General features: G+C 48.2%; 15 protein-coding genes across 15 annotated transcripts; 9 read left to right on the forward strand and 6 right to left on the reverse strand.

Annotated features, from left to right (window-relative positions):
- Nucleotides 1–1,255: 1,255 nt before the first annotated feature.
- On the forward strand, nucleotides 1,256–3,803 carry N7529_001409 (MHYT domain-containing protein; the record flags this gene model as incomplete). Its single annotated transcript, XM_057236940.1, has 4 exons — nucleotides 1,256–1,407; nucleotides 1,460–2,024; nucleotides 2,074–2,259; nucleotides 2,310–3,803. 4 exons carry the CDS (start codon nucleotides 1,256–1,258, stop codon nucleotides 3,801–3,803), a joined length of 2,397 nt encoding a protein of 798 aa, XP_057101627.1.
- Nucleotides 3,804–4,294: 491 nt separating this feature from the next.
- N7529_001410 (OPI10 family protein) lies at nucleotides 4,295–4,975 on the reverse strand (the record flags this gene model as incomplete). Its single annotated transcript, XM_057236941.1, has 1 exon — nucleotides 4,295–4,975. One exon carries the CDS (start codon nucleotides 4,973–4,975, stop codon nucleotides 4,295–4,297), a length of 681 nt encoding a protein of 226 aa, XP_057101628.1.
- Nucleotides 4,976–5,211: 236 nt separating this feature from the next.
- Nucleotides 5,212–6,222, forward strand: N7529_001411 (thiamine pyrophosphokinase-related protein; the record flags this gene model as incomplete). Its single annotated transcript, XM_057236942.1, has 2 exons — nucleotides 5,212–5,252; nucleotides 5,301–6,222. The coding sequence occupies 2 exons, from the start codon at nucleotides 5,212–5,214 to the stop codon at nucleotides 6,220–6,222; spliced, it is 963 nt and encodes a 320-aa protein (XP_057101629.1).
- Nucleotides 6,223–6,402: 180 nt separating this feature from the next.
- On the reverse strand, nucleotides 6,403–6,828 carry N7529_001412 (ACT domain-containing protein; the record flags this gene model as incomplete). Its single annotated transcript, XM_057236943.1, has 1 exon — nucleotides 6,403–6,828. One exon carries the CDS (start codon nucleotides 6,826–6,828, stop codon nucleotides 6,403–6,405), a length of 426 nt encoding a protein of 141 aa, XP_057101630.1.
- Nucleotides 6,829–7,416: 588 nt separating this feature from the next.
- Nucleotides 7,417–8,517, reverse strand: N7529_001413 (pyridoxal phosphate-dependent aminotransferase; the record flags this gene model as incomplete). The annotated part of the gene is made up of 1 exon (XM_057236944.1): nucleotides 7,417–8,517. One exon carries the CDS (start codon nucleotides 8,515–8,517, stop codon nucleotides 7,417–7,419), a length of 1,101 nt encoding a protein of 366 aa, XP_057101631.1.
- Nucleotides 8,518–9,711: 1,194 nt separating this feature from the next.
- Nucleotides 9,712–11,103, forward strand: N7529_001414 (uncharacterized protein; the record flags this gene model as incomplete). Its single annotated transcript, XM_057236945.1, has 1 exon — nucleotides 9,712–11,103. The coding sequence occupies one exon, from the start codon at nucleotides 9,712–9,714 to the stop codon at nucleotides 11,101–11,103; it is 1,392 nt and encodes a 463-aa protein (XP_057101632.1).
- A 2,271-nt stretch (nucleotides 11,104–13,374) lies between these two features.
- Nucleotides 13,375–14,544, forward strand: N7529_001415 (uncharacterized protein; the record flags this gene model as incomplete). Its single annotated transcript, XM_057236946.1, has 2 exons — nucleotides 13,375–13,700; nucleotides 13,752–14,544. The coding sequence occupies 2 exons, from the start codon at nucleotides 13,375–13,377 to the stop codon at nucleotides 14,542–14,544; spliced, it is 1,119 nt and encodes a 372-aa protein (XP_057101633.1).
- Nucleotides 14,545–15,138: 594 nt separating this feature from the next.
- Nucleotides 15,139–16,668, forward strand: N7529_001416 (Zn(II)2Cys6 transcription factor; the record flags this gene model as incomplete). Its single annotated transcript, XM_057236947.1, has 2 exons — nucleotides 15,139–15,957; nucleotides 16,018–16,668. The coding sequence occupies 2 exons, from the start codon at nucleotides 15,139–15,141 to the stop codon at nucleotides 16,666–16,668; spliced, it is 1,470 nt and encodes a 489-aa protein (XP_057101634.1).
- Nucleotides 16,669–17,354: 686 nt separating this feature from the next.
- N7529_001417 (amidase family protein) lies at nucleotides 17,355–19,433 on the forward strand (the record flags this gene model as incomplete). The annotated part of the gene is made up of 1 exon (XM_057236948.1): nucleotides 17,355–19,433. One exon carries the CDS (start codon nucleotides 17,355–17,357, stop codon nucleotides 19,431–19,433), a length of 2,079 nt encoding a protein of 692 aa, XP_057101635.1.
- Nucleotides 19,434–19,898: 465 nt separating this feature from the next.
- N7529_001418 (DNA-directed RNA polymerase core subunit RPB8) lies at nucleotides 19,899–20,411 on the reverse strand (the record flags this gene model as incomplete). Its single annotated transcript, XM_057236949.1, has 2 exons — nucleotides 19,899–20,004; nucleotides 20,083–20,411. 2 exons carry the CDS (start codon nucleotides 20,409–20,411, stop codon nucleotides 19,899–19,901), a joined length of 435 nt encoding a protein of 144 aa, XP_057101636.1.
- A 280-nt stretch (nucleotides 20,412–20,691) lies between these two features.
- N7529_001419 (elongator complex protein 4) lies at nucleotides 20,692–21,901 on the forward strand (the record flags this gene model as incomplete). The annotated part of the gene is made up of 2 exons (XM_057236950.1): nucleotides 20,692–21,151; nucleotides 21,201–21,901. The coding sequence occupies 2 exons, from the start codon at nucleotides 20,692–20,694 to the stop codon at nucleotides 21,899–21,901; spliced, it is 1,161 nt and encodes a 386-aa protein (XP_057101637.1).
- Nucleotides 21,902–21,931: 30 nt separating this feature from the next.
- N7529_001420 (uncharacterized protein) lies at nucleotides 21,932–22,231 on the reverse strand (the record flags this gene model as incomplete). Its single annotated transcript, XM_057236951.1, has 2 exons — nucleotides 21,932–22,116; nucleotides 22,174–22,231. The coding sequence occupies 2 exons, from the start codon at nucleotides 22,229–22,231 to the stop codon at nucleotides 21,932–21,934; spliced, it is 243 nt and encodes an 80-aa protein (XP_057101638.1).
- Nucleotides 22,232–22,762: 531 nt separating this feature from the next.
- N7529_001421 (tRNA splicing endonuclease subunit SEN34) lies at nucleotides 22,763–23,698 on the forward strand (the record flags this gene model as incomplete). The annotated part of the gene is made up of 1 exon (XM_057236952.1): nucleotides 22,763–23,698. One exon carries the CDS (start codon nucleotides 22,763–22,765, stop codon nucleotides 23,696–23,698), a length of 936 nt encoding a protein of 311 aa, XP_057101639.1.
- A 944-nt stretch (nucleotides 23,699–24,642) lies between these two features.
- N7529_001422 (RNase P/RNase MRP complex subunit) lies at nucleotides 24,643–25,425 on the reverse strand (the record flags this gene model as incomplete). Its single annotated transcript, XM_057236953.1, has 2 exons — nucleotides 24,643–24,836; nucleotides 24,900–25,425. 2 exons carry the CDS (start codon nucleotides 25,423–25,425, stop codon nucleotides 24,643–24,645), a joined length of 720 nt encoding a protein of 239 aa, XP_057101640.1.
- A 436-nt stretch (nucleotides 25,426–25,861) lies between these two features.
- N7529_001423 (putative oxidoreductase, 2OG-Fe(II) oxygenase family) lies at nucleotides 25,862–27,006 on the forward strand (the record flags this gene model as incomplete). The annotated part of the gene is made up of 2 exons (XM_057236954.1): nucleotides 25,862–26,249; nucleotides 26,309–27,006. The coding sequence occupies 2 exons, from the start codon at nucleotides 25,862–25,864 to the stop codon at nucleotides 27,004–27,006; spliced, it is 1,086 nt and encodes a 361-aa protein (XP_057101641.1).
- Nucleotides 27,007–27,134: the final 128 nt, after the last annotated feature.

The raw sequence follows: 27,134 nt of genomic DNA on the forward strand, positions 1-27,134 counted from the left end.
CCGTGCCATCCATGCTACCCTTGTCCACACCCCCTGTCTATACCCTTGTTCAGGGGAAATTTATATCAATATAGTTCTAAAGCGCCATGAACTCGCTATTGTATTAGGCGTTCGTGTTCGCCATCAAGCCTGGGGGCGCATGTGACTGATCGCCGGACAGCTTCGACATGCATACCCGGATGAACGGTAAACAAGCAAACTTTGAGAGAGGTCTCACGCATTATCTATGGGTCGTTTGATTTTGCAATTGAAATAATATTCGCTTATCGTGGCCCCCAATGCTTTTTGTAGATTTAATCTATACTGCGTAACAATAAAATCAATTAAAGCACGGAGGCACCGAGCCGCACAGCAATGTAACCACAATATGTATAGACCAATCTATCTAGACGCGAACTAAGTTCCGAACAATCTTATTATCGGGGTCTATGTGGCGCAAATCCAAGAACAACACAAATCCAGGCAAGTAACAGCGCAAGAAAAATTCCAAATCCCCATCAACACGGACCCCAGTCACACGGCGACCGCTGATACGCCGAAAAGCAACACCGTGCCCCATAGTTCTTTACCCACCCGATCCGATCTAGATCTCACCAGACGAATCACTGCCCAGGCTGCTGTATGCTCGCTTCAAAATCCCACATGGAAAAGCAAGTGGGGGTCCCGGACTTCAGTTTGCTTCCTATCACGTTGGATCAGATTGATTAATCCGAAACTTTTTTCATCAGCCTCGGTACGGGGACTCTATGGTGCCTTTCTATGGTGCCTTTCTGCAAGATTCTGCGATATGAGCGAATTGCAGTGCTTACTGCCACGCGAGTTACAGGCACATACCGGCTACTCGATGGCTTGCGCTTGGGTGGAGCTAATGTCGTCTAGATCCCTGCTGGAGCTCCATTGTGGCCATACACGTCGATTCATTCGTTCAGGGCTGGCGTCGGAGGATTTTTGCCCTTACAGCACTATGCGAGTTGGAGACTGGACTGTGGGCTTATCTGCACTAAGAATATTACTATGTTATTATAAGATGCTTACCCCGGCTGTGTTGTTTCACAGGGGATTTGGTTTAGATCCTTCTATTCTTCACTTTCATCTCGGACAGTCGTCTCTCCATGGAGTCGCTTCTATAGTGGATTTATCTAGTCTAGTCGTCTTCGACTATCCTGCCGATCCTGTCGATCTCTATCTATACGCTGCACGAACCTGTCAAATGCCCGGATTAGGATAGTCTCATACATCCTTTCTATCTTTCAAGATGTCAACCGCAGATATGCAACATGAGCCGGTGGTTCGCGTAACCTACCTGGCGGGGTATATATTTCTCTCCTATGTTATCAGCGCCATGGGATGTGCGACCACGCTGGAGCTTCTCCATAGGCGGACGTCGAGATCAGGTCTATACAACTGGTAAGCCAGCCCTATTATATCATCCGCAACATAAATTAACCACAGAGAGAAGGTACCTTCTCCTTACATCATCGATCACAATGGGCGGCATTGGAATCTGGTGCATGCATTTCATCGGTAACCGCGCCATTGTTCTCGGCAACGGCGAATCCGACATCCAGATCCTCTACAATGTCGCTTTCACTGGAACATCCTTCGTACTTCCAGTAGCAGTCCTACTTTTCGCCTTCTACGCCGTCGGCGTTGAAGAGAAAGCGGGATACCTGCGCATCCTGATTGGGGGTCTGTTGACCGGTAGCTCGGTCTGCGGCATGCACTATGTTGGCCAGCTTGGAATCTCCAACTACAGGTGCACCTACAACCCCGCTAACGTCGTTGGGTCGGCGATCATTGCTATATTCTCCAGCATCACCGCGCTGGGGGTCTTCTTCCGTTGGAGGGCTTCCTGGACAGATAGCTGGTGGAGACGAATTATCTGTGCTTGTATGCTAGCTGTTGCTGTCACCGGTATGCACTGGACAGCTGCTGTTGGAACTACGTACAGGGATCATGATCGTAATATGGTCAATGGCACTCAATTGTCCAGAAGTCAGGTCGTGATTGTCTGCACTGTGCTGGTATGTTTACCGTTATTGATGGAACCGAAAGCGAAACTAACAACTCTAGGCTTGTGTTGCGTGTTTGATCTTGTCGGCCTGTGCTATAGTCGCTGGTAGCAATCGCAGAAAGTCGACGACTCGTGCTCATCAACTTGTCCTTGCTTGTGCATACTTTGATCCGACTGGACGAGTCATGGTTACTCCCCAGGCTCTTCTCCCAACGCGGAAGATTGTCGATCATTATATTGGAAGGGTATGTCTCTTTGTTGATCCAGCCTTCTCACTCAAATTGACATAAATTAGACATTCCAAGACGATGACCTTACTCGAACACATCCTACCTTCTTGTGGGCGTTTAGAGCAACTCGCAATTGGCCTGTCGTGAGAGACCTCGTTCCATTCATGCGCAACCGTCTTAATTCAGAGGAACAAGCTATCCATAAACACGTCATATCACGAGGAGTGTTCATGGACAAGGAAACAGAGTTACAGACTGACTTCGACACCTTGTTCAAACAGCTCTTTTGTGTCACAGCACAGGAACTTTCAGAGGAGCTTCGGCTGCCTCTTCAGGATTTGGGCACACTTTACGATGATGTTCTTTCAACCGCCATTCCGGTATCTCGACTTTCTCGAGCAATGGGCCGTTCCTCCCTCCGAACTGGCAAGGGTCAGATGATGTTCACTGTCCGCCAACTGAACAAGCAGGAATCAGCACGGCTGTCTTCTCAAGGATTCCGTTTCGCAACTATCGAACATGTCACAGGAACCCTCTCTCGCCGTATCCATGTCCCCGAAGCAGACTTAGCCCACTCCCTCCGTGATATGCGCGACTACGCAAGCACAAACCGCGGCTTCGAGGAAGGCGTGCACCTCATCTCCTTCGTTATGCGCCCAACAATCCACGATCATTTCGAGATCCTCACCACAAAGGGCGTGGGCAACCCCCTCCCCTCCTCAACCCTACCAATGAAGCATCTCCAAGTCCACCATCTCGAGCTCCTCTCCCACATGGAAGGCTGGTCCATGATAACCTGCATAAAATACCTCCAATCAGACGCCGCATCACGCACATTCCCTAACCTCTCCGACTTCCGCTCTAACCTCACGAACTCAATAATCTCCCTCTCCAAATCCCTCCCAGAAGACATGCGCGCCGCAGCCCAGCTCTCCGCCCGTCCCCTCATAGCACCCTGCCGCAGCAAGCCTTCAAATCCAGAACAAGCCCTGCAAACCTGCACACTCCTCACCTTCTGCGTAGTCGGCACGCTCGACACCCAAGTCCCCAACCCAGACTACACATTCACGCCGTTCCGGCTCTTCCGCGTCCAGCAACAAGTCAACGAGGTAATCGCCGATCGCGACGGGTTCGCCCGCGAGCTAGGCCAAGAGCTCTTCTGCACGGACGTCCGCTCCGGCTCAACAGCCAGTGAGAGCGACCTCGCGTCGACGGCAAAACTGGCGATCCTGCGTCTCTGGCCCTCCCACAAGAGATCCCAATCTTCGAAGGGATCGGGTTCCTCGCTTCATTCGCAGGAATCCTTGGTCGAACCTGTTTCTCTGGCTCTGCGTGATATTACCGTTCATAAGGAGGTTCGCGTTGATGTTACTCGTCTTCATGAGACTTCTATGCAGAATGCTCTCAGTACTCATGATACCAGGACTATTGTGGCGGGCGGTAGTGATGCTACTACGCCTGTGACTTACGTTGATGAGTTGTATAGTCTCTGCTATGCACCGGGGATTCGGTTCAGACCTGATTCTTCATTGCAGAATATCTCGCGAACGTCGCATTAATGTTTCTTTGTTATTTTTAAAGTGATGTCTGGCGCTCAGGGTATTGGCGGCATTATTTGGGGGGAATTCTCATGGTGTTTGTTTCTTTTGACTTTGCTGAACATTTGAAAAAGGCGAAAACTTGTATATATAAATGGTTTCGACGAGTGCATAATGACAATAGTGTACATGCATGCATTATTTGTAGTACCTATCACCAGGGCACAATGTAGATGCCAAGTACCTTTATTACAAAAGAGTAGATTTTGATATACAAGAACAAGCTCCAATGAGCCGCAAGATAAAAATTAGATCGTCACACATATCAATACAGCTCCAAAATACAAAACATAGTCGCTAAAGACTTGATGTAAGAGAACACATACTCCTTGCTGCACGCCAAAGGCGCATCGAGCAAATGCAAGCCAAACAATCCAAAACCAGTAGACCGGAACACACGACCCAGGCATTAGGATATGTCCCAGCCGTGCAGACCGTCAAGCAAAACCCAATCACGCATTAGCATTTGGGTCCTCGCGCTCCAAAAACGTAGGATCAACCTCAATGCGACGCTCGAACTTCGCCCACCAATCACGGAAGCTCTTGAGCGGCACAACATCCTGGCCCTTATCCGACTCAGCAAAGCTAGCGAGGAAATTAAATGCGCTCCCAATAATGCGCTGCGCGAGAACCTTCGTCGAGATCTGTCGCTGTCCAACAGCCTGCCGCACCAACGCAGTAGACATCGAGTTCTGGCCCGAAGAGTTCTCCGCCTCGAGTGCGGCAAGCTGAGGCGCGATATTCTGCACTTCCTCGATCGAGATGCCGAGCGTCATTACTGCGGAGCCGGTGCCCTCGTCTAGCATGTCGTCTTCTTCTTCGGCTTCTGAGCGCTGTGGTGCTGCATTGCCTGGGCGCACGGTGAAGATTCCAGAGGGTTTCTCGTTAGCGAGTGCGCCGATGAAGCGGAAGTCCGAGGGCTGGTTGGTTGTTGGGTCCGGGAGCTGGGCGTAGATTGCTGCGCCGGTGTTTGGGGGCAAAATTGTTCCTGGGAGGAAGAAGACAACTATTTCGCTGAGGGAGGAGCTGATGGGGATTGTGAAGGCGAATTTGGTGGCTTGGCCGTTGGGTTGGCTGTCGACTGCGACGATGTCTGTCAGGCACGGGCGGCCGGGGACCACGACGGAGAACATGTTTGGTTAAATTCGGAGCTGGAGGGCAGCTTCTTTATGCGATGTTGTATCTGGTGAGGTTGTGGCAGGTATGAGGGAGGTGTGGGGTATGAAATTACAATTTGAGGCTTGTAAGACTTCTCTTTGTCGATGATGAAAGTGACATAAGAGTCGGAGCTGCCCTTATCAGTACCGATAAGGGTTTCGCCGACAACATCGAGTTCTTACTTTGTTACAGACGAGAGCTTGTATTCATCATGGGCAAGTCAAATCTTGAACTGGTCGTTGAATGCGATAAGTAATGATATTCCACCCGGTTTCTTCTATTCTCGTCTTACACCCCCAGCTTCCCCTACTACGAGGACGATCGCGCCGCTTACACGGAGAATCTCAACAACTACCATGCATTCAAAGTAACTGGATATGATGTAACACTCGGCTACATCCTGAACTCAGTTGTGGAGAAGTTCTCCTGGTCAGAAAGCAGCTGGGCCATCGACTCCGCCGCCCGCACCGTGACACTCGTAACCCCCGCGAACGCCGACCCCGCATTCCGCAGCAAACTCGTCCACGAGACAATCGTCGAAGCAGTAAAACAAGACAAGTTTGAGGTCCTCAAGAAATGGCGAAACGAGAAATACCCCGTCTACGGACCGGGTGGTGAATTCCTCCTGGAAATGGAGCGCTGCGCGTCCCCCCTGTTCGGCATCGTTTCCTACGGCGCTCACATGACCGGCTACGTGCACGACGAATCCGGGTACAAGATCTGGGTTCCTCGCCGCGCAAAGAACAAACAAACATACCCAGGCTTGCTAGATAATACAGTTGCCGGAGGTATGAGTACCGACGAAAACCCATTCGAGTGCATCGTCCGCGAAGCAATGGAAGAAGCGTCACTGCCTGAAGCTGCCGTGCGCGCTGCAATCGTTGCCTGTGGCTGTGTGACGTACTCGCACGTGCGTGATGCGCGTGCTGGAGGTGAAACTGGTCTTATTCAGCCTGAAGTCGAGTATGTCTATGATCTCAAGCTGGACGCGGAGACCATTCCGAAGCCCTGTGATGGGGAAGTCGAGGAATTTATGCTGCTCTCTGTTCCTGAGATCCAGCAGGCGTTGGCGAATGGAGAGTTCAAGCCTAATTGCGCGACTATCATGATTGATTTCTTTATTCGGCATGGTATTCTGACGGCCGAGAATGAGCCGGATTTCTTGCGCATTGTGGCGGGTTTGCATCGTCGATTAGAATACCCACTGCGTTCCATTGTGTGAGGTAGATCCTTTGTTGAGATTCTTGTTTTATATGAACATTGCACATACAATCATACAAGTCAGACTTAGATAAACCATATCCCGCCCGAGGCTATGAGGGACATCCCTGAGCCGATGGTAAGGTTACCACACACTTTTCAATTTATTGAATGGGGCAAGCATTGATACACAACTATTTCTCTATTGCTTCGCCTCCGCCACCAACTCCATCAAAACCCGCATCGCATCCTCTGCCCGCCCCGCCGGAACGTAAATATGATCATGAAAGTATCCACTGACCACATTAGTGCTGATCCCGTCAAGCTTCAGGCGATTGGTGATTGTAGCGATCAAACCGACCGCTTCCAGACTCGAGTGAATCTTAAGAGAAACCTTCTTGCAGGGAAAGACGGATTCTGTAAACCCATGCGACAAGGCTAGGGCCTCGGTTGTGACGATTGTGGTACCCTCGTCTTCTTGGACGGTCAGTTGTGGTCGAAGGGTAGCTAGTGGGAGTGAAGATAGAGGTTCTTTTGTGGTAAGGAAGACGTAGACTGTTGTGTCAAGAACTGGCTGCATTGTCGCCAATAGGATTGAGAGATCTTTTTCGCCGGTTGTAGGTGTCATCTTGAAGTGTAGTTGGTTCTGTCGCGTATTGGTATTGTAGTTTAAGAAAAGTTGAGAGAGTGGGCGATAGAATTGACTGCTTTCAAGCAAATATTTTAGAAAAATCGTCTCTGTTCTCTGTCAGATTCTTCAATTCATCAGACGAATACCTTAAATCGAAGAGTGATGTTAGTAGTGGGGCCGAAGATGTTCCACTTCCAGCCTTATGAGTCGCTGGGTCGGATAACGCTCTCAATCTGGACGCCCGTTTGTGGCAATAAATTATCGACAACTTTCTAAGCTCCAAATTGATGTTCATTAGTCTGTTCAATCTTATTGGCATCTTATCAATTCATCGAAACGCTGTATCTGGATGAAGTTAAGTTGATTAACTTAATAAAGTACTGCGTCTGTCATCGGATTTGAATACCAGGCATCATGGCACGGAAGGCAACCAGAACATCGTCGGCTCCGTTGATAGCCAGGTATTGAGCTTCCAAAATGACCGAGAGTATTTACACGAGAGCTCTCACATTGAAGAGAAACAAGAGAACAACACTGAATCCCAGAACAATTGACCTAGTTCTATATGTCAGTCTCTGTGATCACCTAGCTTGAGGTATCACGCAGAGCCTCAGATATAGCTCGCAAACCACCTTCAAGCTCCGCCACCGTAGGCCATCCATATCCAATCCGGAAAAAGACATCCGGGAGTTCAAACCAGTGGCCGGGTCCAACATAGGTGCCATACTTGTGAAGTAGGCGATGATAAAAGGCAGCTAAGCCACCAGCTGGCTCAAATCCATCTTTGATACGCGGAAAACAGACAATACCCCCTTCTGGGCGGACCCATTCCAGTAGCTCGTCTCTCTCAATCCACGAAGCCACTATCTCGCGGCGATGTTTCATTTCGCGAATGGTGGTTGCAAGAATCTCATGCTTCCGCGACAAAACTTGCTCTGCAATCCACTCGTCGATCACACTACCGCTGATGTTGATTTGTTCTTTCGCAGCTAGGAAAGTCTCTTGCAGAGAAGTGTTCTTGTTGATCAGCCATCCGAGCCGAATACCGGGGATGCCGTAAGACTTGGACAGAGAAGATACGCTGATGACGTGGTTGCCCAGAGAGGCGGCGATTGGTAGCCGTTCACTGTATGAGATGTCGGCGTAGGTCTCATCTACTAGCAGTAGAATACCTCTCTCTTTGGTCAAAGCAACGACATCATTCAAGGTCTCGAGTGACATTCCCGTGCCGGTGGGATTGTGAGGCGTGGTGATGCTGACGAGTTTGGTATTGGGTTTGATAGTATTCTTCAGAGTCTCCAAGTCAAGCTGAAATCCCGACTCAAATGACAGATCAATGAAAGAAATTCCACAGCCGATCGCGCGGGGTGTCTCAAGATTGGTTGCGTAGTTCGGGCGCATCACCACGAGATGGTCATTGATGCTCAATTGAGAGCTGGCGATAATGAACAAAGCTCCTGCTGCACCACATGTGATGAGAACATCTTTATACTTAAGTTCATCGGATCCCTGAACAACGAGCTTGCGCAGAGCAGTGCTTCCTTGGTGCTCATTGTATAGCAACTTCAAATCGGGCACTTGGAGTCCTAAAGATCCGAGGGACTGGTCTGAGATCGAACTTTCGGAAAGATTGTACTTGATTTTATCGTAGCCGTATTCTTCCGGCGATTCAATCTCGATAGGCATTCGTTTGTATTTCATGGTTGCGAAAGTAGCGAGGACAACGGAGTTTTGAATGCAGGAAGGCTGTGGAGCTAGAAGAGAAAAAAGTGAAGATGGCTTCAGTATGTGAAATTATTCCCCTTTTTTTGCTGGGCATTAGATCTCTCTTAAATAATGCATCTCGGAAGTCAAATTCGGGGTATTGTTGTCGTTAAAGTGCTCGCAATACGCAATTTCGAGTTGATCGCCTATAACGTAGGTATCTTCCTGAAGAAATGCTTCGACGAACAAGGACAAATTAGCGATCAGACAAATCAGGGGATCTCTAGTTACTCCACCGTACTATGAATCCCAGGCTTGTCCCTTCTGGTCAGCGTTCGTCTACCCAAGTAGCAAAGGCAGTGATTGTGTTTCACTAGATGATAGACTATAAAAACAGAAATACACATTTCAATGGCGTGCACGCTTGTTTAACTATCTTTACTCTCCTGATTTAATCTCATCAAATAAACGACCACTGGAACCCTCATCTTAGCATTATTGGACGCCAGCAATGTTCATTGCTGGGCCAAAAGGTTGCTACTATGTCGAGACATAACTTTAAACTGAGGATGGAGGATCGTTATCACGGTGTTTAGTAACAGACACAAGAGTTGCAGATCCGCCCTTCGAATGATGACTATTGTGAATCTCTACAATGACACATGTACGGACAAATTATAGCCTCTTTCTGTGTTATCAGTGCTAACATTTCGATAGGATCATCCTCGTGAAGCTGCTCGCAAAGATCAACCCCCCGAGCCATGCGGAAGGCACCCCTGCATTGATCGAGCCATCGTGGTAATTTAGTAGCGACTAATATATCTGTTACTAAAAGATTCGCAAACTTGTCCGCTGGCGGTGTTTACTTGATGCTCCACGTTTCATCTTCCCCAGGTCTTGGCCCGGCTCGACTTTCCCCCCGAGACTACCCATCGCTCCACAATGAGCTCCACAACGCTCATCATCTACATACTATATACTCCAAGCTCGGAATGATATCGGACAATACGGCGAGATGAAAGATAATTCATCTTCAGTTAAGAGAGTCCCATTTGCTTTCACATCTCGATCAGTTGTTTTCGTGAACATCTGTTATCAAAATTTCCGCCCTCCAACATATATATTCCTTGGTTATCTTCGGCTCCTACTATGTCCCTTGGCGCAAATCATGCCAACATGACCGACAAAAAAGACACAGATGACACAATTGACTATGATCAATCCGGCGGCGAAGTTGTCAACAAAAGCGACCGATACCACGACCATGAAAGAGCCATTCAGGGCAACGAACACTTTCATCGCCTTGGCTGGAAGCGTCTTACAATTGTACTCATTGTCCAATCGATCGCATTGGGAAGTCTGAGTCTTCCAGCAGCGTTCGCAACACTAGGCATGGTGGCCGCAGTCATTTTGTGTATTGGGTTAGGACTGATCGCCGTTTATGCAAGTTACATGGTCGGGTTGACAAAGCTCAAATATCCACATGTTGCTCATTATGTTGATTTCGGTCGTCTATTGATGGGTGGCTTTGGCGATAAGCTCTTCAGTGTGGCATTCATTGCGTTAATGACTTTGACAGTTGGGTCGCATTGCCTGACAGGAAAATTAGCCTTTGCCACACTCTCAGACAACACTGTATGCGCCCTCATATTCAGTGTTGTATCCGCAGTCATCCTGTTCGCATTTGCCATACCGCCATCATTTGCAGAACTCTCGATATTGGGATTCATCGACTTTGGATCTATCATTGTGGCAATTGGAATCTGTATAATCGCAACCGGAGTTCAGCAGGGTGACCCACTTGCGCCAGCCTGGTCTGCATGGCCTCAAGATGACTTAAGTCTGAGCAAGGCTTTTGTTGCCATCTCGAATATTGCGTTCGCTTACGCCTTCGCTGCCTCTCAGCCTTCATTTATGGATGAGATGCATACACCAGAAGACTTCACCAAGTCTATATCGACATTGGGCATAGTGCAAGTCACTATCTATACACTTACAGGGGCAATTATCTATGCGTTTGTCGGACAGGACGTCGGTTCTCCCGCACTAGTATCCGCCGGTCCCCTTTACGCTAAGGTTGCGTTTGGTATCGCTCTACCAGTGATTTTTATCTCCGGGTCTATCAACACAACCGTCGCCTGCCGCTACATTCACGGTAGAATTTATCAAGATTCTGTTGTCCGTTATGTGAACACTACGAAAGGATGGGTGACCTGGCTGACCATTGTCGCCGTAATTACTGTCCTGGCATGGATCATCGCAGAGGCTATTCCGTTCTTCTCCGAACTACTCGCTATCTGTGGCTGTCTGCTTGTTTCTGGATTTTCATTCTATGTTCCTCCCATCTTGTGGTATTTTCTTCTGAGGGAGGGAAGCTGGTATGAGAAGCACAATATCCGCCACGCAATCCTGAATCTACTTGTGTTTCTTGTTGGTATCTGCATTCTTGGATGTGGCCTTTACGCAAGTATTACCGGAGTAGTGAGTTACTACCTTTCTGACCAAAGGTTGCGTTGTGTTTATACTGACTTAACAGATGTCTGCATTCAAAACCGGTTCCATAAGTAGACCGTTCTCCTGTAGCGCCGGGTAGTGATGACATTGCCTCTATATGGATGTCAACAATACAGTGCATCACCATGTTTTGGTTAAACTTGCATTGATACATGTATGCGTGACACAACTCGCAAGGTAGAGCTCATCCCAAGAGAATTAGGAATATAGAAAATGTAGTTCTATACGTGTGATTATTGCTGCTATAAGGCCAACAACGAGACCAAACAAGAAACCAGCATAGAATTTGACTAGCCGATAATTAGTCAAGGGGCAACAACTCACTGATGAGAAGCGTCAACCAAATTCCTCGAGAGGACTTTCACAGTGAGCTATTTACATAGTCGTCCAGCTCCACCTCAAGAGGAAATACTCACAGCCGATGCCCGCCATATCTTTTGGCTGTCCATTACCACGAGGGCCAACATTTGAAATACTACACAGCACAGGTGAGGAATACTAAGAGATGGTCATACCTGGCGCTTGTCCACCACAATCACTCCGACTGACTGACTTGAAGCAGCCATTGCCACACCAGCAATGATAGCACAGATAAAAAATAATTCACTTCATTTTTCAATATCTGAGGTTTTTTGAAGGCTGTAGGTTTTGGTGTTGGATCCTTGTGCGCGGTGACTCGGGGCTTCACATCAGAATACCAGGAAAAATAAGCCACTTGAAATCTGTCGACAATCTGCGTCCAAGAGAAAGATTGAAGGTCGCATTACAGCATTGTATAGTGATCTGTGATCATCCCCAAATCGAAGACTTCCATTCCTTTTACAAGGAGAGCATGGATCCACATTCCTGTGCAACATGACAGCCACACCGCTAGAAAGTGGATGATCAGCATTTCTGTGATCGGACTTGAATGGGCGAATAGGCTTTAGAAGTTGAATCTTTTTAGTCAATTTATAGTTTCAATTCATAGTTAGAAAGCAACTAAGACCTTAGTTAACTTTCGTTCGGAATTGTTGTATTGACAAATATAATTACATGTTAGGGCACTCCCATCTGGGTGCCTGTTGATACAATATGGATATGAGTGAGGAAAGCAAGATGTGCCTGACATGCGTGTTATGATATGAAGACTAATCGCTGGGCGTCCTCAGTGGATCCAGCTCCTCCTTTTCAAAGAGATGCCTGTGTATATATGCAAGCTGGTAGCCATGTGATGCATCAGTAGGTTTCGGTGGTGGATAGGAACGTCATATGCACTCCCTATACCTCATTGGTATGCTCATGATGCGGCTGATGATATACGTCCCCACTCGTACATCCCTATCTGGGACGCAGATCTGCTTCATGACTTTGCTGCTTTTTAGATCCCAGACAAGCTGGGGTCAATGTAAATAGGATTTTCGGCGTGGGGCACCAACATGACGTTTGACAGAGGACTGAATTATTCCACCTTTACCCACACACGTTCCGTAGACTGACGCATTGTCTAGCCTGTGGAGGTCTCCAAGTCAATATAACTTTCTTTGGAGACTAGGATTTCTTTCGCCTTATTCACTACTACTCTGGGTCTTCCAACAGCAGTAATAATTGCTGGTATTATACAAACAAGTATTGCGGTATAAATCGGGCCAAGAACAGGTACAGCTTATTCCGGAACAGGATATAACTACCTGCTACAAGATCGACCTAGAGGAACATGGACTGTGGATACTGGGCATGCAGTCAGCTCGAAAGGGAAGGTGAAGAATGTCCGATTACAATACCGATCCCTATGCCTCATTATTATCGTAGGAGGATGACGTACGTATCATGATCAAAAGAAACTCTCCTTATTGTCCAGGTTCGTAGCATAGCGTAGCTCAAGTTACACGAGACTACCCAAAACCTTATATTTGCCTCTCCATGACTACACAACAGTTGTTTCCAAGGATTTTATCTTCACACAGATGATGATCGTAGTTACTGTACCAATGATTCCATCTGTAACTATCTGCCGAAGATGACTGGTGAGAGAAATTTAATGATAAATACTGGGTTAACCCCCAGCAGCCATTTTTGGCAAAAGTTCTCTTTCATGATCATCGAAATATTCCAATTGAAACTATGATTTCTATTGTCCAACATCTTCAGTCAAGGCTTTCCACCTTCCTCTCTTCGACTTATGGAATCCTCTTTTACTCATGGATAACTTTGTCAGATCTCTTTATCAAGCTCACAACTTCCATTTTTGGATTTTTCACTGCCGGTTTTTGCCAACATTCCGACTATATCTCTCTTATTAGATCGTCCCGAGAAGGCCATGAGGTAGTTGAGGCTTTGAAAAATATGATCAACACAGATGGCGCCGGTACTTGGCCACCACAGGCATCTCATCGCGACTCTTGGCCCGCTTCGCTTCAGCCGTATCATGATATCTTCCTTGATCTAGCTCCACTGCTACCCGTTGATCAAATTTGCGTCAATGATGCGATAAATCAAAGCCGTCGGATCGAATACCGCACTCGTCTGCAGAAACTGCTACAAGAACGTGTGGACCTTGCAGCGGTCGAGTCGGATCTAATTATGTCTGAAGATTCCAAGACGTCATCGCTCACGAGTGACGGTTACAACGGATTTTTCGCATGTATCAGCACCTTGCGACATGCCTTCAGGTAAGTAAATCAATAAACTCGTCTGGTATAGATCCTGACTATTCATCGCAGATGGGGCACCGTGCCCATCGTTAAGGTTGCACAACAGGAGAAGGTTATCAACTTTCCATCTGAACTCGACCTCCCGTGGAAATTTCTGCGTTGGAGATACGGAAGTCAATCTCCAGGAGGCAATACCATGTCGAACTTCTATTGTAATTTTGATTCCGATGGAAATCTTGTATACGCAGTCAACAGGAGTATGCCCGAACCGATACCATCAGCAGAGCACAATTTGATTTACTCGTTCACTGAGCCAGAGAGAAAGGTGTGCATCGTTTCCTTTTTTTTAGAGCAATCATTGACATATTTCAAGGCAGTACCAATTTACTACCACATTGTTCAATCTATCCTGTTCTATGAAAATGGTCAAAAACTAAAGTGCAAAGAACACCTGAAGAAAGTTAATCTGCACCTCCGCACAGCGTTACGGATTTACTACGAGAATGTCATTGACTCAAAAATTCCACGCAGTGTCTTTACGGCCTATATTCAAGGCTTCCATGGTTGGGCCGCTGGTGAGAATGTGAATGGAAAGTATATTGAATATGACGGGATTTCTGGCGCTCATCTCGTTTTGTTTAATCTACTCGATCTCTTCCTCGAACTCGCTCCATTCCTCGAGGAGCAAAGTTTCGTGAACTATATTCCTGCCTCGCAAAGGAAATTCATTGCGTCTATCAAAAGTCACGCATTCCGGGGTGAAGCAAAGCGGGCTGGCGATGTGGAGGTGGTGCTGCAATTGGAGGATATGGTGAAGCAGCTTCGGGTGCGTCTCTTTGCAAATATACAAAATTCACACTGACCAGCTTCTTCTAGACTTTCCGATCTGCTCATAGAAAACGCACAAGCCAATATTTGAATGTTCATCGACCCGAACGGGTGGTGATGACAGCCGGTGCTTCGACCTTGGAATCCGGACCGGAGGCAACAGTTCAAGATCTCGTAGACTCTGTGGATTCTGCGTTGAGAGCAAAGTTAACGAATACAAAGTGATTATTCAAGGGTGCCTAGTGAAATCGAACTGGAATCCCGCCCCGCGTTTCCACTCTATGCTGCGCTTGTACAGAGAATGATGAACAGAGGTAGTTAGTTTGAGCAGACACTTGCAAGTGATGGGCTGAAGGAAATTTCGCTAGAGTATTCAGTGTGGTACCGAGACGATTTCTGGCCCTCTTTTTCGTGTTTTCTTTTGTTCCAAGAAATAAGAAACCATACATGATATATAAGAATTATTTTGGTCTACCACCACATGGTCCTCATGTATAAAAATAGCGGCCAATGTTGTAATTTACATAATCACAAGCGGCTCGAATTTCCTATTTAGAACTGCATTATCCCCGAATTTACATATCCCATCCACCTCTCGACTGGTAAATCAATCCCAGTTTTCCTAATTATGCGGTCGGCTGCTGCAGGGTGTTGGACGTGTCGCATTCGCCATCTCAAGTGTGACTTGGAGAAACCCTGCTGTAAAGAATGCACTGAGCGAAATGTTCGCTGTCACGGGTACGGGCCCAAGCCATCATGGATGGACGGCGGATTAGAGGAGCAAAAAGAACGAACACGAATCAAAGCCACAATAAACAAAAATTTTCGATATGTGAAGAAAATGCAGCATCTAAATCGGCGAAGACATAGAGAGGAGTCTCAAACATTGACTGAAATTCAAGGAAATGATGAAGTGATGGCAGATCCAGTGGCAAGTCCGCCTCGATCTTCACATTCGACATCTTTGTCTCCTGGCAATCAAGTTCCCGAAATTATACCCGACTACGAAGACCATGCTCCGACATGTTCCCCCAGCAATGCCATTGAAACTTTCCCTGCGTCAAGCCCTCAGCGTTTCAATGACGGTTATGGGGCAATTGACCACCAAGAGGCTTGTTTGTTAATGCACTATCTTGATCAAGTCTTCCCTTGGCAGTTTCCGTATCATGACTCTCGGTCTCGTCTAGGTAATCGAGGCTGGCTCTTCTTGCTTTTGATCAAGCGTGGACCACTTTATCACGCCGCCTTAAGCCTGTCATCTCTTCACCAGAGCGCTGTGCTTGGCATCGAGGAAGATATTCAGCGGAAGCAAGAGGTATTGGATCATCACTCTACAGCGCTGCGAGAGCTCTGTGATATCATGAGCGAAAAGGGTGATAAGTTACGCGACGACCATGCGCAATTGGCCGAATTTTTAACATGTAGTTTCATGTTGATCAGTTTTGAGGTATGTGATGGAAATATAGATAAACAGCGGCAAAATTCAAATTCTAACACTTTGATGTAGGTGTTCTGTGGTGCAGAACATGATTGGTTTCTACATCTAGATGCTATTGCCTCCGTCATGCGTCAACTATCACCCGAGGATATATTCAATTCACAGACTCAAAATAACACTAATATGAAATGTCAATCTAATGAAGGCCTCGAATTCCTCATGGTCGGCGTCATATGGTACGATCTCTTTGCTTGTATCTCAACCGGCAGTATACCAAGACTCCCTTATCAACGCTGGCTCCAAACACCGGGATTCAATACGGCGGATCTCATGGGCTGTCATAATTGGGTTATGATGGCTATCGGGGATTTGGCACACCTTTCGGCATGGAAAGACCAGCAAGAAAAGGACGGTCTACTGAGCATTCGAGATCTCGCAAGCAAGGGCCAAGAAATAGAAACAAGATTAGAGACAGGCATCGAGAGCCTGGATATGGAGAGAGCTGTAGGGCTTCCATCCTTGACGGTCTTCAAACGAGTAGGCCCCTTACTAACCATTTTGCTATACCCAGGGAGGCACCAATATCGGGCACCTGCCGAACTGGCTTTCTCATATTTTCGCGCTCGCAGCTCTCATTTTACTCCATACCATCATTTCTGGGCCTCTACCCGCGCTACCAGAGATACAGAATGCGGTCGCTCGAAGCGTTCATGCACTTGAGAATAAACCAAAAACCTATTCCCTCACAGGTTCGGTATGGGCATTATGTATAACAGGATGCATGGCACAATCACACCGGCCATTCTTCGAGACTTTAATGACGGACCTGACCGGTGAGTCGGGAAGTTTTGGCAACACCGCAACCGTGCTGAAAATTATGAGAAAGTGTTGGGATATGCAGGAAACTGGCCGTGCGGACTGCCGGGTCACGATGTCTGAAATGGGGGTTCATGCTATCTTGATATAAAGTTTCAATTTTATTTTCCTGCTGCACATCATTCGTCTTTGTTCCTTGTATTTGAAGTGCAAAAGTACTGAGGTCGCAATACTTAGGGCTAAGGGGCAAGATTATGTGAGGGAACTGGGAGGGAAGTTCGAACCGCGACATCCCAAAGTGAAGGTCGAGCCGGGGAGGAAGCCCCGCCAATCAGAATCAACCTTTCATACTTCAGAACTATGAGTATGCTCGGAGTTTGAGATTAGGATTAAATGGCTTCAGATATCAGTAATTGCAGATATCTATGGTGAAGATATAAGGATACAGTGTGTCCCTTGTATCTAGCCCGATAACATTCAATCAAACTTCTTGACTTTCTTATCCCAAAGATTTTCGCAAATAATGCCAAAGTTTGTGTCGCTATAACCGATATATCATTGCAAACACCCGTCCAATAAATCACAGCATTATGCCAGGAATTGACATCTCAAAACAACCAAAGACATTAAATATCGTTGATGCCAATGTCAAAGAGCTTCTTCATGCCCTCGATATTCGCGCCATCACGAGTGTCCAGCTCGTATCCTGCTATTTCAATCGAATTGGATACTATGACTGCCGTGGACCTTCCTTGAACTCAGTCTGTGTCCTCAACCCGCAAGCATTCGACGAGGCGCAACAATCGGATGATTACCGTGCAAGTGGCCGGCCGCCACGGCCCCTGGAAGGAATCCCATTCACAGTCAAAGACAGCTTCATGGTCAAAGATATGACAGTTGCGGCAGGATCGCCTGCTTTCGCCGATCTTTTATCTTCCGAGGATGCGGCTATCGTCGCACTTCTTCGCAAGGCCGGAGCTGTCGTACTTGGCAAGACCAACATGCCAGCAATGGCAGACGGTGGAGCACAGCGTGGACTGTATGGCAGAGCGGAAAGCCCTTACAATCTGCAGTACTCGACTACTGCGTATGCATCCGGCTCTTCGAATGGCTGTGGAACTTCCACTGCAGCGAGCTTTGCGGCATTTGGCTTTGCTGGAGAAACCGTTTCTTCTGGGCGCTCGCCTGCCTCGAATAATGCACTCGTCGGATACTCGCCTTCAAGGGGTGTGATACCGAACAGGGGTCAATGGCCACTTTATCCGACGTGCGATGTTATCGTTCCTCATACGCGAACGATGGAAGACCTGTTCGCTGTGCTCAATGTCATTGTCGCTGATGACGCCGAAGCCGCTAAAGGAATCGACTTCTGGAGAAACCAAGCATTCGTTCCAGTTCCCAGGGCGTCAGACGTCCGTCCAAAAAGCTACCACAATTTGGCGGACCCAAATGCCCTCATGGGAAAGCGCATTGCTGCCCCCAGATGTTTCATCGGCGCTCCGTCCGCAAAACCATTCCATGTCTGTGTTGAACCAGTACAGCAACTCTGGAAGAAGGCGAAAGCTACCCTGGAATCTCTGGGGGCAATGGTCATTGAAACAGACTTCCCGCTACTTGAGAGATATATGAAGCAGGACTTCCCGGGTCAAAGTTGCAATGTACCTGGAATTTCTAATGAGTGGACAAGCATCGAGCGTTGCCAGATGATTGCCACGGCATGGGATGATTTCCTCAAAGCGAACGATGATGCAAACTGTCCGAATCTTCTTTCTTCTAATCCGCACAACATCCACCCTCGAATTGCACCGATGGACGATCCATCAAAACACACCGAAGCTCAGAACCAAGTTCGCTACCCTGAAATGTTCAACTCGGTCAGGGACAGGAAACACACTTTGTACAATCTCCCAGGCGTTGAGAAGGCAGCTAATTCTCTGGAAGATATGCGGAAACAAGAGTTAGAAGACTGGATGGATTCCAATGGATTCGATCTTCTTGCATTTCCCACGAATGGCGACATTGCCTCCGCAGATGCCGATGAAGACCTTGAGTCGATGCTTCACGCTCTCCAAGACGGAATCAAATATGCCAATGGTGGTCGGGTCCTGAAGCATTGCGGTGTTCCTTGCATTACGCTCCCGATGGGCACATTGGAGAGTCAACAAATGCCTGTTGGCTTGACCTTTGCATGCAGAGCTTACGCGGACAATGACATGTTGCGATATGCGTTCGCGTACGAGGCAGCTTCTTGGGCTCGAACCATTCCTGGATTGACACCGCCCATCGAATCGGATCACATATCGTTGGTTCCTTTAGGTACAGGAGGCTCAATTGTCGCCAAGCCTTTGCTTGACATTTCCTCTGCCAAATGGGTCGCGTTGGAGGGTGGTAGGGAGGAAATTCGTCGTCAAATCTCTGTGGAGGGAACGGTACGGTCAAGCGACGCTGATATTGGGACTGATTCTGTTCAGGTCTTCGTTGATGGTAGCAAACTGGCAACGATTCCTGTGAAAGGCGAGCAGTGGAAATGGGAAACTTGTCTTTCTCGACCCAATGTCGTCGAGCGTTTTCCGACAATTGCCAAAGTACCAAAAGATCATCACCTTGTGGTCATCATTGCTTATTTGGCAAATGGAAGAAGTGCAGCATCCATGTTGTTGGTAGACTAGAAACTTTTGAATAGTAAATCCATTCACATTGAGTATGAAGGTACCGCTTCATTTTCCTTGCTGTAACCGAAATGCCTTGAGCTTACGGTGTCCATCAAATTCCAAACCATCCATTGCGGCCAAGCAGCGAAAAGTCAAACCGATTCGCACAAGGCCAAAAAGAAATCGATACTCGCAGATCTGTAGGTGAAGTTCCAAGTAGATCTGTCATACGGCTATCGTCTCGAGCAGTCAAGATTCATATCATCGATTCCATGGCTATCATGTTTTGTTAGATGATAATCTATTGGTATTCCCAAATCAAAATGCAAAAAAACGCCTGCGCTGCACCCCATAAGAACGATATGAACATCGGCCCGGCTTAATACACCGACATTTTCCCCTCCACCCCGATAAAGGTTCAGGGTCTATCCCACCTATACCAAGCTCATCAGCAAATAAGCAAAGTAGATTTCAACTGCGAGCTTATTTCTTCAGAAGCAGGTACACGTAATCGATCCTCATGGGGGCGAGCTTCTTGTAGGGGCCTTCCAGGTTAAGGAGCAGACCACCGAAAGACACAAAGACAGCCCTATATTTGAAAGTCAGTCGCTATCCTTTCGAGGGCAAAATCACACCTTAGTTTCAAAGGCATAGAGAGCAAACTCACATGGTGTCCTTAGTGGTACCCTCCTCAAAACGGTACACCTTTCCGTGGCAAACATAGTCGTAGTCATCAGCAAGGGTCTGATCACCCATGCTGACCTCCCTCCAGCTGGCACGAGTATCCTCCTTGCCGTCGAGCGACAGAGTCGAGGCGAGCGCAAGAGACAGCGACTCGCCCACCGCGCATGGGTACAGCTCAGTGTTCACATCGAGGGTAAAATGGAGGGAAGCATCGTTCGAGCTGCTGCAAGTAAGACGAGAAACGCGATCGTACTTCTGGGCGTTGATCGTGGTGATCGTGAAGGTATCTTCGAAGAGGAGCGGGTCGGACATGTTTGCGAACACTGGACTGTGATTTGAGTATCGGATAGAGCAGGTTGTTTAATATGTTCGCATGCGGGTGATCGCACACAATTGATAGGTTCAAAGAGGCCCAATGGCTGACTCGTGGGTGGGAAGAAGAGTTGGAGTCGGTGGAGAGGCGATCGGAGAACTGAAGCTTTTTTTTTTCTGCCGCTTTTTGGTCCCGCCGATAACGATCTTTGTTGGTTTGACACCAGCTTGTTGCTATACATAATTGTTGTTTGTTTAAAGCCCTCGCTTTTTATTTATCATGTCCTTTCGAAAGCGCAATATCGGTCTATCCCCTGGAGTTGACCGTAATGCTGTTCCCAATGCCGCACAGCCCGCTGCGCCAGAAAGTACGCCGGGCATCCGCCCCTCACCCGACGATGGGCGGCCAACGACCTCGACAGGAACGCGGTCGCTAGATAATCTTCTTGCAGGCCATGCAGGGCTACCGATGGGGAAGCTATTGTTTGTTGAAGAAAATGGAACTACAGATTTTGCGGGCGCATTGCTACGATACTATGCGGCCGAAGGTGTGGTCCAAGACCAGAAGATCCATGTGGTCGGAGTGCCAGAACAGTGGGGTCGAAGTCTACCTGGCCTGATCGGCTCGGCAGAGTCCCTAGATGAGAAGAGATCCGAGAGGCGTAAGGACGACCGCATGAAGATCGCATGGCGATACGAGCGATTGGGCGAATTTGGGGCAGTCGCCGGTTCGCGTGATGGTAAGTTTTGAGAATACAGCTTTGAGCTTCAATGTGCTGACGAATATAGCTCCTACTACTCCAGGAGAGCAAGATCCAGCAGCGAAAGAAGCTCCCGCCTTCTGTCACGCCTTTGACCTCACGAAACGTCTCGCCCACCCCTCTATCACAAACATGTCCTTCATTCCACTCATGCCCTCGAAAGAATCGCCATTCCTTGCTATCCTTAAACGACTCCAGACCGCAATTGCTTCCAGCGCTGTTAACACCATCCACCGCATCGTCATTCCTTCTCTGCTCAACCCCACAATGTACCCGCCCGAAGCCTGTCAACCAGAGAACGTGCTCCAATTCTTCCACGCGCTCAAGGCGTTAATGAGCGCGCACAACAACCGTGTAACCGCAATGATCACTTTTCCCTTGTCTCTATATCCCCGTTCATCGGGGCTGGTTCGTTGGATCGAACTGCTAAGTGACGGTGTCATTGAGCTCTGTCCCTTCCCACATTCTGCGGATGCCACGGCCACCTCGGGGGCAGCGACCTCTCAGGAAGAGCCTCCTCAGGGTATGCTCAAGACGCACCGACTCCCAGTGTTGCACGAGCGTGGTGGCGGAAGTGATCAGAATGTGGGACAGGATTGGGCATTTATTCTCAGCCGTCGGCGATTCGAGATTAAGCCGTTCAGTCTACCACCAGCTGAAGGGGACACAGAAGCGCAGGATGCGTCGGCCCCAGGTGGCATGCCTAAGAAATCAGATCTCGAATTCTGATACGCATTAAGATTGCACCAACTCTAAGACTCAGTCGTCTTCATCGAAGTGTCGGTATGTTCCTGGTTCGGCCAGCATATCGTCCATTTCGATCTGCTCAGACATGGCGGGGCCTGAATTGGCCATGGTCCGGAGGTAGCTCGGTCCGTAGGAGTCCAGTCCCGGTCGCATAGACCGAAGACGATTTCCAAGACAGGATGAAGCTACCAGCCATGCTGTTCGATGTTAGTATCATGATCGCGAGTCTAAGTGTTCGGCTTCTCGATACTGACCAACAAAGAGCAGCAGTGGTGCAAAGAAGACCAGGAACAACAGTAGAAAGAAACCCATAGTCCAAAAACAAATCTAAATAGAGACTGAATGATACTCAACGAATGACAATAACAATGACAATGATTGCAGCGCTGAAGATAAACACTTCCAAGTTGTCACCGGTTCGCTTGCCAAGCCGGGCTATTCCCAAAGTGGACAAGCGTGGTAGCTGAGCTTTTCCTTTTCTTTTTTTCGTTTTTTTCGTTTCGCTTCTTCTCTTCTTCTCTTCTTTCAATATCATATTTGTGGCTTTGCTGGTCAAATCCACGGATAATCTCATTCGACTCTTTTTATTACTTAAATGGTAAGCTTCACTCCATCATCCCCCCTGCACTTCGCATGATTATTTAAATACAAATCTGTCAATCCCCTGAAGCTCTTTGATACGTCACTGAGTGCTGGATGAGAAACGTACTGGAAAATGACTCGAAACTCCAAATTTACTTTGCTACCTGCATATCTGCTTCTTGGACTTGTGCTAACTGTCCATGCTACAGAATCCTTGAAAAGTTTCTCCCCAAATCTCATATCAAAAGAAAGAAATCAAAAATGGACACTCAACCAAACCTTCCCATTCCGATCTCCTATGTATCCGGTAGATACCTCTTGTTCTCTATTGAGGCCGTGACATACCTGCGACGTGAGCATCACATCTGCGGCGTTCTCATGGGGACGCTGCCCCAGATCCCTATGCAGAATATCTTCCTGGGTCTCCCATTGGAGTTGATGCCCGAGGAGGCACGGCTGTTGGTGGATAAGGGTGTAGCTTGCATCGTAGACGAAGCCAAGGCCCACAATGGCATGAACACTCTACTAGAAGAGGATCGCAAACGGTACCTCGCCGAACTCGAAGCCGAAGGCATGCACTACGCGCGTCTCCAGGCCGATCTCAAAGAGTCCAAGCGCGAACAGATCTCGAAGCAAATAGAACAAAAGAAAGCAAAGGCTAAGGCTACGGCCACGGCAGTCCCGGGACCCGCTACCCAGTCGCCATCCCAGAAGGACGCTGCTATCGTGGACTTCTTCGCTGATGACCGCTCAACGACCCCCGCTACAACTTCGTCCGCCACCCTATCCATACCCTCCCAGTCCGCTCTGGCTGTCACACCTGCAACGTCTTACCCGCCACTCCCTACGCCTCCGTCTTCGAGCTACCTTTCAGCACCCGCAGTGCCGCCTTCGTACCCTCTTTTCGCCCATCTACACTCTCGGGGCTACTTCCTCTCCCCGGGTCTTCGCTTCGGATGCCAGTACATGGCCTATCCGGGTGACCCGTTGCGCTTCCACTCGCACTTCCTGGTGGTGTCCTACGACTGGGATCAAAACCTTGATCTGATGGATCTCATTGTCGGCGGCAGATTAGGGACCGGTGTGAAGAAGGGATTCTTGATCGGTGGAGCACAAAAGACAATCGATGAAGTTGATTCGGAGGCTGATCGTGTGGACTCTGTCCGGGCTTTCAGTCTCGAATGGGCGGGAATGTGAGGAGTGGAAGAATTTAGAGGCCTACACGAGCCTTCTTCTATCTATCCCTGTTGGTCCTCGTTGGAGGCTTTGGCATCTCCTTGCGCAATAATGCGCCATGCCTCATGCAGTGCCCATCGAGTCGGTCGCTTCCGCTCTTGACTGAGCAAACTGCACGCCTATTATTCGGATCCAGTGCGAGCTTTTGCGGGGCATTGGCGAAGAGTTCTCATCTCTTGCTTGGGATTAAATCATTCCTCATCCCGAAATATTGAGCATAACGTCTCAGAATTAAGAGATTGGGGGCACTGCACCTCGGTATCGGCACTAGGGGGAAACACGCCTTTCGACAGCTCAGAAAGCCCTGGACGGTCAATTCAAATCCACAACACTTCTGACATGTTGTGGTCCCATAAAAACGGTCTCCAGATATCACGATTTTACTTGGCCCATTTAGCCATCCTACATCGTATCATCATTCAAATGGTCAATTCAATGCCTCCAATTTTCTACAACATTATTCTTTGCAGCTTAAATCCGTAAAGTATGGTGTTTGGAAACTCGGTGGGCAGTGACTCTTCATGTCAACCACTATATGGAACTCAAATGTGGAATACCTTCCACCTTGACTATCCCTGTGAAATGACGTCGTACCTTCCGGTTTGAGGTGGATTGGCTTTATAATAAATAGCCCTGTGGGTTCTTCGGGCTTTTCTTGTCGTTCCAAGTGTGCAGTTGTTCATCCAGTATCGGCATGATTCCTCGTATATTACATCGCCACGAGACTTGACGTAAAACCGAAAACCGGCTTCACAAACAGCGACATACCTCTGAAATACGCTGCAAGGATTTCGCCGATTTGAAGGCACGTAGCTCCCCCGCTTGAACATCAGCAGCACCAGCAGCGAACACGAAGCACCTGGCTGCTGTCTGTGTTGATTGATGAACCAAAGGAAACCAATATCTCAGACATAGTCAATATTCCTCCACTTAAACTTCTTATTAGCCCTGTCCACAGGTCTATTCTCGAACTGGCTTCCATGCAACTCAAAGACCAACGGCCTAAGCTGATCCGCGCCAGATTCGTTCCGCTCCTCCGTGTCCTCAGCTTTCGGCAGAGGAACCGTGAATCGAAAAACAGTGTGTTCCTTCGGAATGCCTGTAAACAGAAAAAGAAATCGAGTCAGCACCATCCCAACACGCCCTCAACACACAAACTCACTCTTCATCTCGTCCCGCTCCGTAACAATCATAAAAGTAAACTTCGTGTCCCGCACCACGATCCCCTTAGTCCCAACCCTCCCCGCACACCGACTCCTCACAACCTCAACCTCAGCACCGTGGTAATCCGCACTGGCAAGCTTGCTGCCGTGCGAAGTCGGCGAAACATGCGCATCGCCACCAGCCTTCAAATCCAGAACCTCCTGCATATACCCAACCCACAGCTCATGCAGGCCGTTAAAAATGGCATATTTGCATTCTTCCTTCGGCAGGTCGTAGAGGCCGGATTTGCGCTTTTCGCGCGCTGATAGCGGCTGCGGCTTTTGGTGGCGGATGAAGTATTCTTTCTTGCGGAGGCGGTGGAGACGGCGGCGTGAGCGGTTGTCGGATGCTGAGGGCGAGGTGGCGCGGAGGAAGAGCGGTTTTTGTTTGATGCGCTCGGTGAATTGTTGCGTTGCGCTGTCCGGGGAGTGCGCACGGGAGAGGAGGGTGTGCGCTATGTGTGTTTTTGGGGCTGGGGATGCCATTTGTGAATACTGTTGCCCTTGGGGGACTTTATGTAGATTTCTGGATGTTGCAGCCTGTTGGTGGGTTTGCAGGCGGGTTATGGAGGTTGAGCTGTTGGAGTCGGCGAAAAATTATTTGATGTCACACGCCGATAAGAGATACGCTTGTATAGAGACAACGCGTTGGCAGAAACATGTTGTATGTGTTGTTCCGGCTTTCATATGCTATGTCAAATATTTTTATTGAGTAATCGAATCCATTTTTCACTGTCAATTTGTCTCGATCACAAAGTTCCAAAGATCCCTCGGCTCTTGATTATTTCCCCGCATGTATTTGGTCGATCTATATATTGGGTCATCTCACTTGCACTACACAGCTTTACATTCACCAAAACCTTCTTGAAGATATATAAACTATTCTAACAACTGTTAATTTTTGGTATAACCTGATATAACCATGAATATCCAAAATCATTTGAAAGATAGCTCGAACAACTTCCTAGGCATTCCACCCTTTCCAGAAGATGTGCCAACAGCACCACTTCTCAGACTATCATCAGCCAAGTTGCTAGCTGGCGATCCCGCGGAATACCAAAGACTATTCCAGGCTTCTCTGGATATTGGTTTCTTCTATCTCGACTTGTCAGACACGAAGCAAGGCTCGTCACTCCTCAGCGACGCAGACAACTTGTTCCAAGTTGGAGAAAGACTATTTGAGTTGACTCTCGAGGAAAAGAGAAAATATGACTTCAGCAAAAAGAACTCTTACTTTGGATACAAAGCACAAGGAGCCGCAGTAGTAGACAAACATGGGAATCTAGACCGGAATGAATTTTATAATGCAGGTTTACACCAGACCCATCCGTTCTCGTACACTAACCTCAGTCGCTACAGGTTTCCAAAGACGACATCCTGGGCGTCAGTGATCCATTACCAGCACCACAGATCCTGCACTATAGTCGAGACCAACTAGGATCATTTATCCGAGGATCGCATACAATCGTAACCCTAATCCTGGGTATCCTGAATGACCAACTCGACCTACCAAAAGACACCCTGACCAATCTCCATCGCCGAGAAGCCGCAAGCGGTGACCAGGTTCGATTTGTGAAAGCACCGCCACAGCCGGTCGACGACCGACGCACCGCGCTGGGCCAACACACCGATTTTGGCAGCGTCACGGTGCTCTTCAACCGACTTGGAGGGCTGCAAGTGCTACCGCCCGGCGCAGATGCAGAATGGGTTTACGTACGGCCGCTGCCGGGACATGCAATTGTCAATCTTGGAGACGCGATGGTGAAGTTCACGAATGGGTTGTTTCGCTCGAATATCCATCGGGTTGTGGCACCGCCGGGTCTTCAGGCCGAGTCGACACGGTACAGTTTGGTGTACTTTGCCCGACCTGAGGATAGTGTGATATTAAGCCGATTGGATGGGTCTAGCAAGATCCCTGTTATGGATGATGGTGAAATGGAAGAAGAGATAAGTAGCAAGGACTGGATCATTCGTCGGGCTTTGGGTCGACGGGTGGATCTTGTTGATGATATTGATTTTGAGAAGTCTGCGGGAACGGAGCAAATTAGTCGAAGGATTAAGGCCTAGTCTATACGATATTGCAATCGCGAGACCAACAGATGTCTGGGGCCGACCAAAGCAGAATTTCCAGAAATGGGGCAGCCTGTCTTCTTGATCATGTACGAGATTTTAACAAATTGTGCCGCAGTTTTTCA

Source organism: Penicillium soppii, assembly GCF_028829465.1.
Source record: "Penicillium soppii strain IBT 18220 chromosome Unknown utg000002l, whole genome shotgun sequence".
NCBI classification, from domain to species: Eukaryota; Fungi; Ascomycota; class Eurotiomycetes; order Eurotiales; family Aspergillaceae; genus Penicillium; species Penicillium soppii.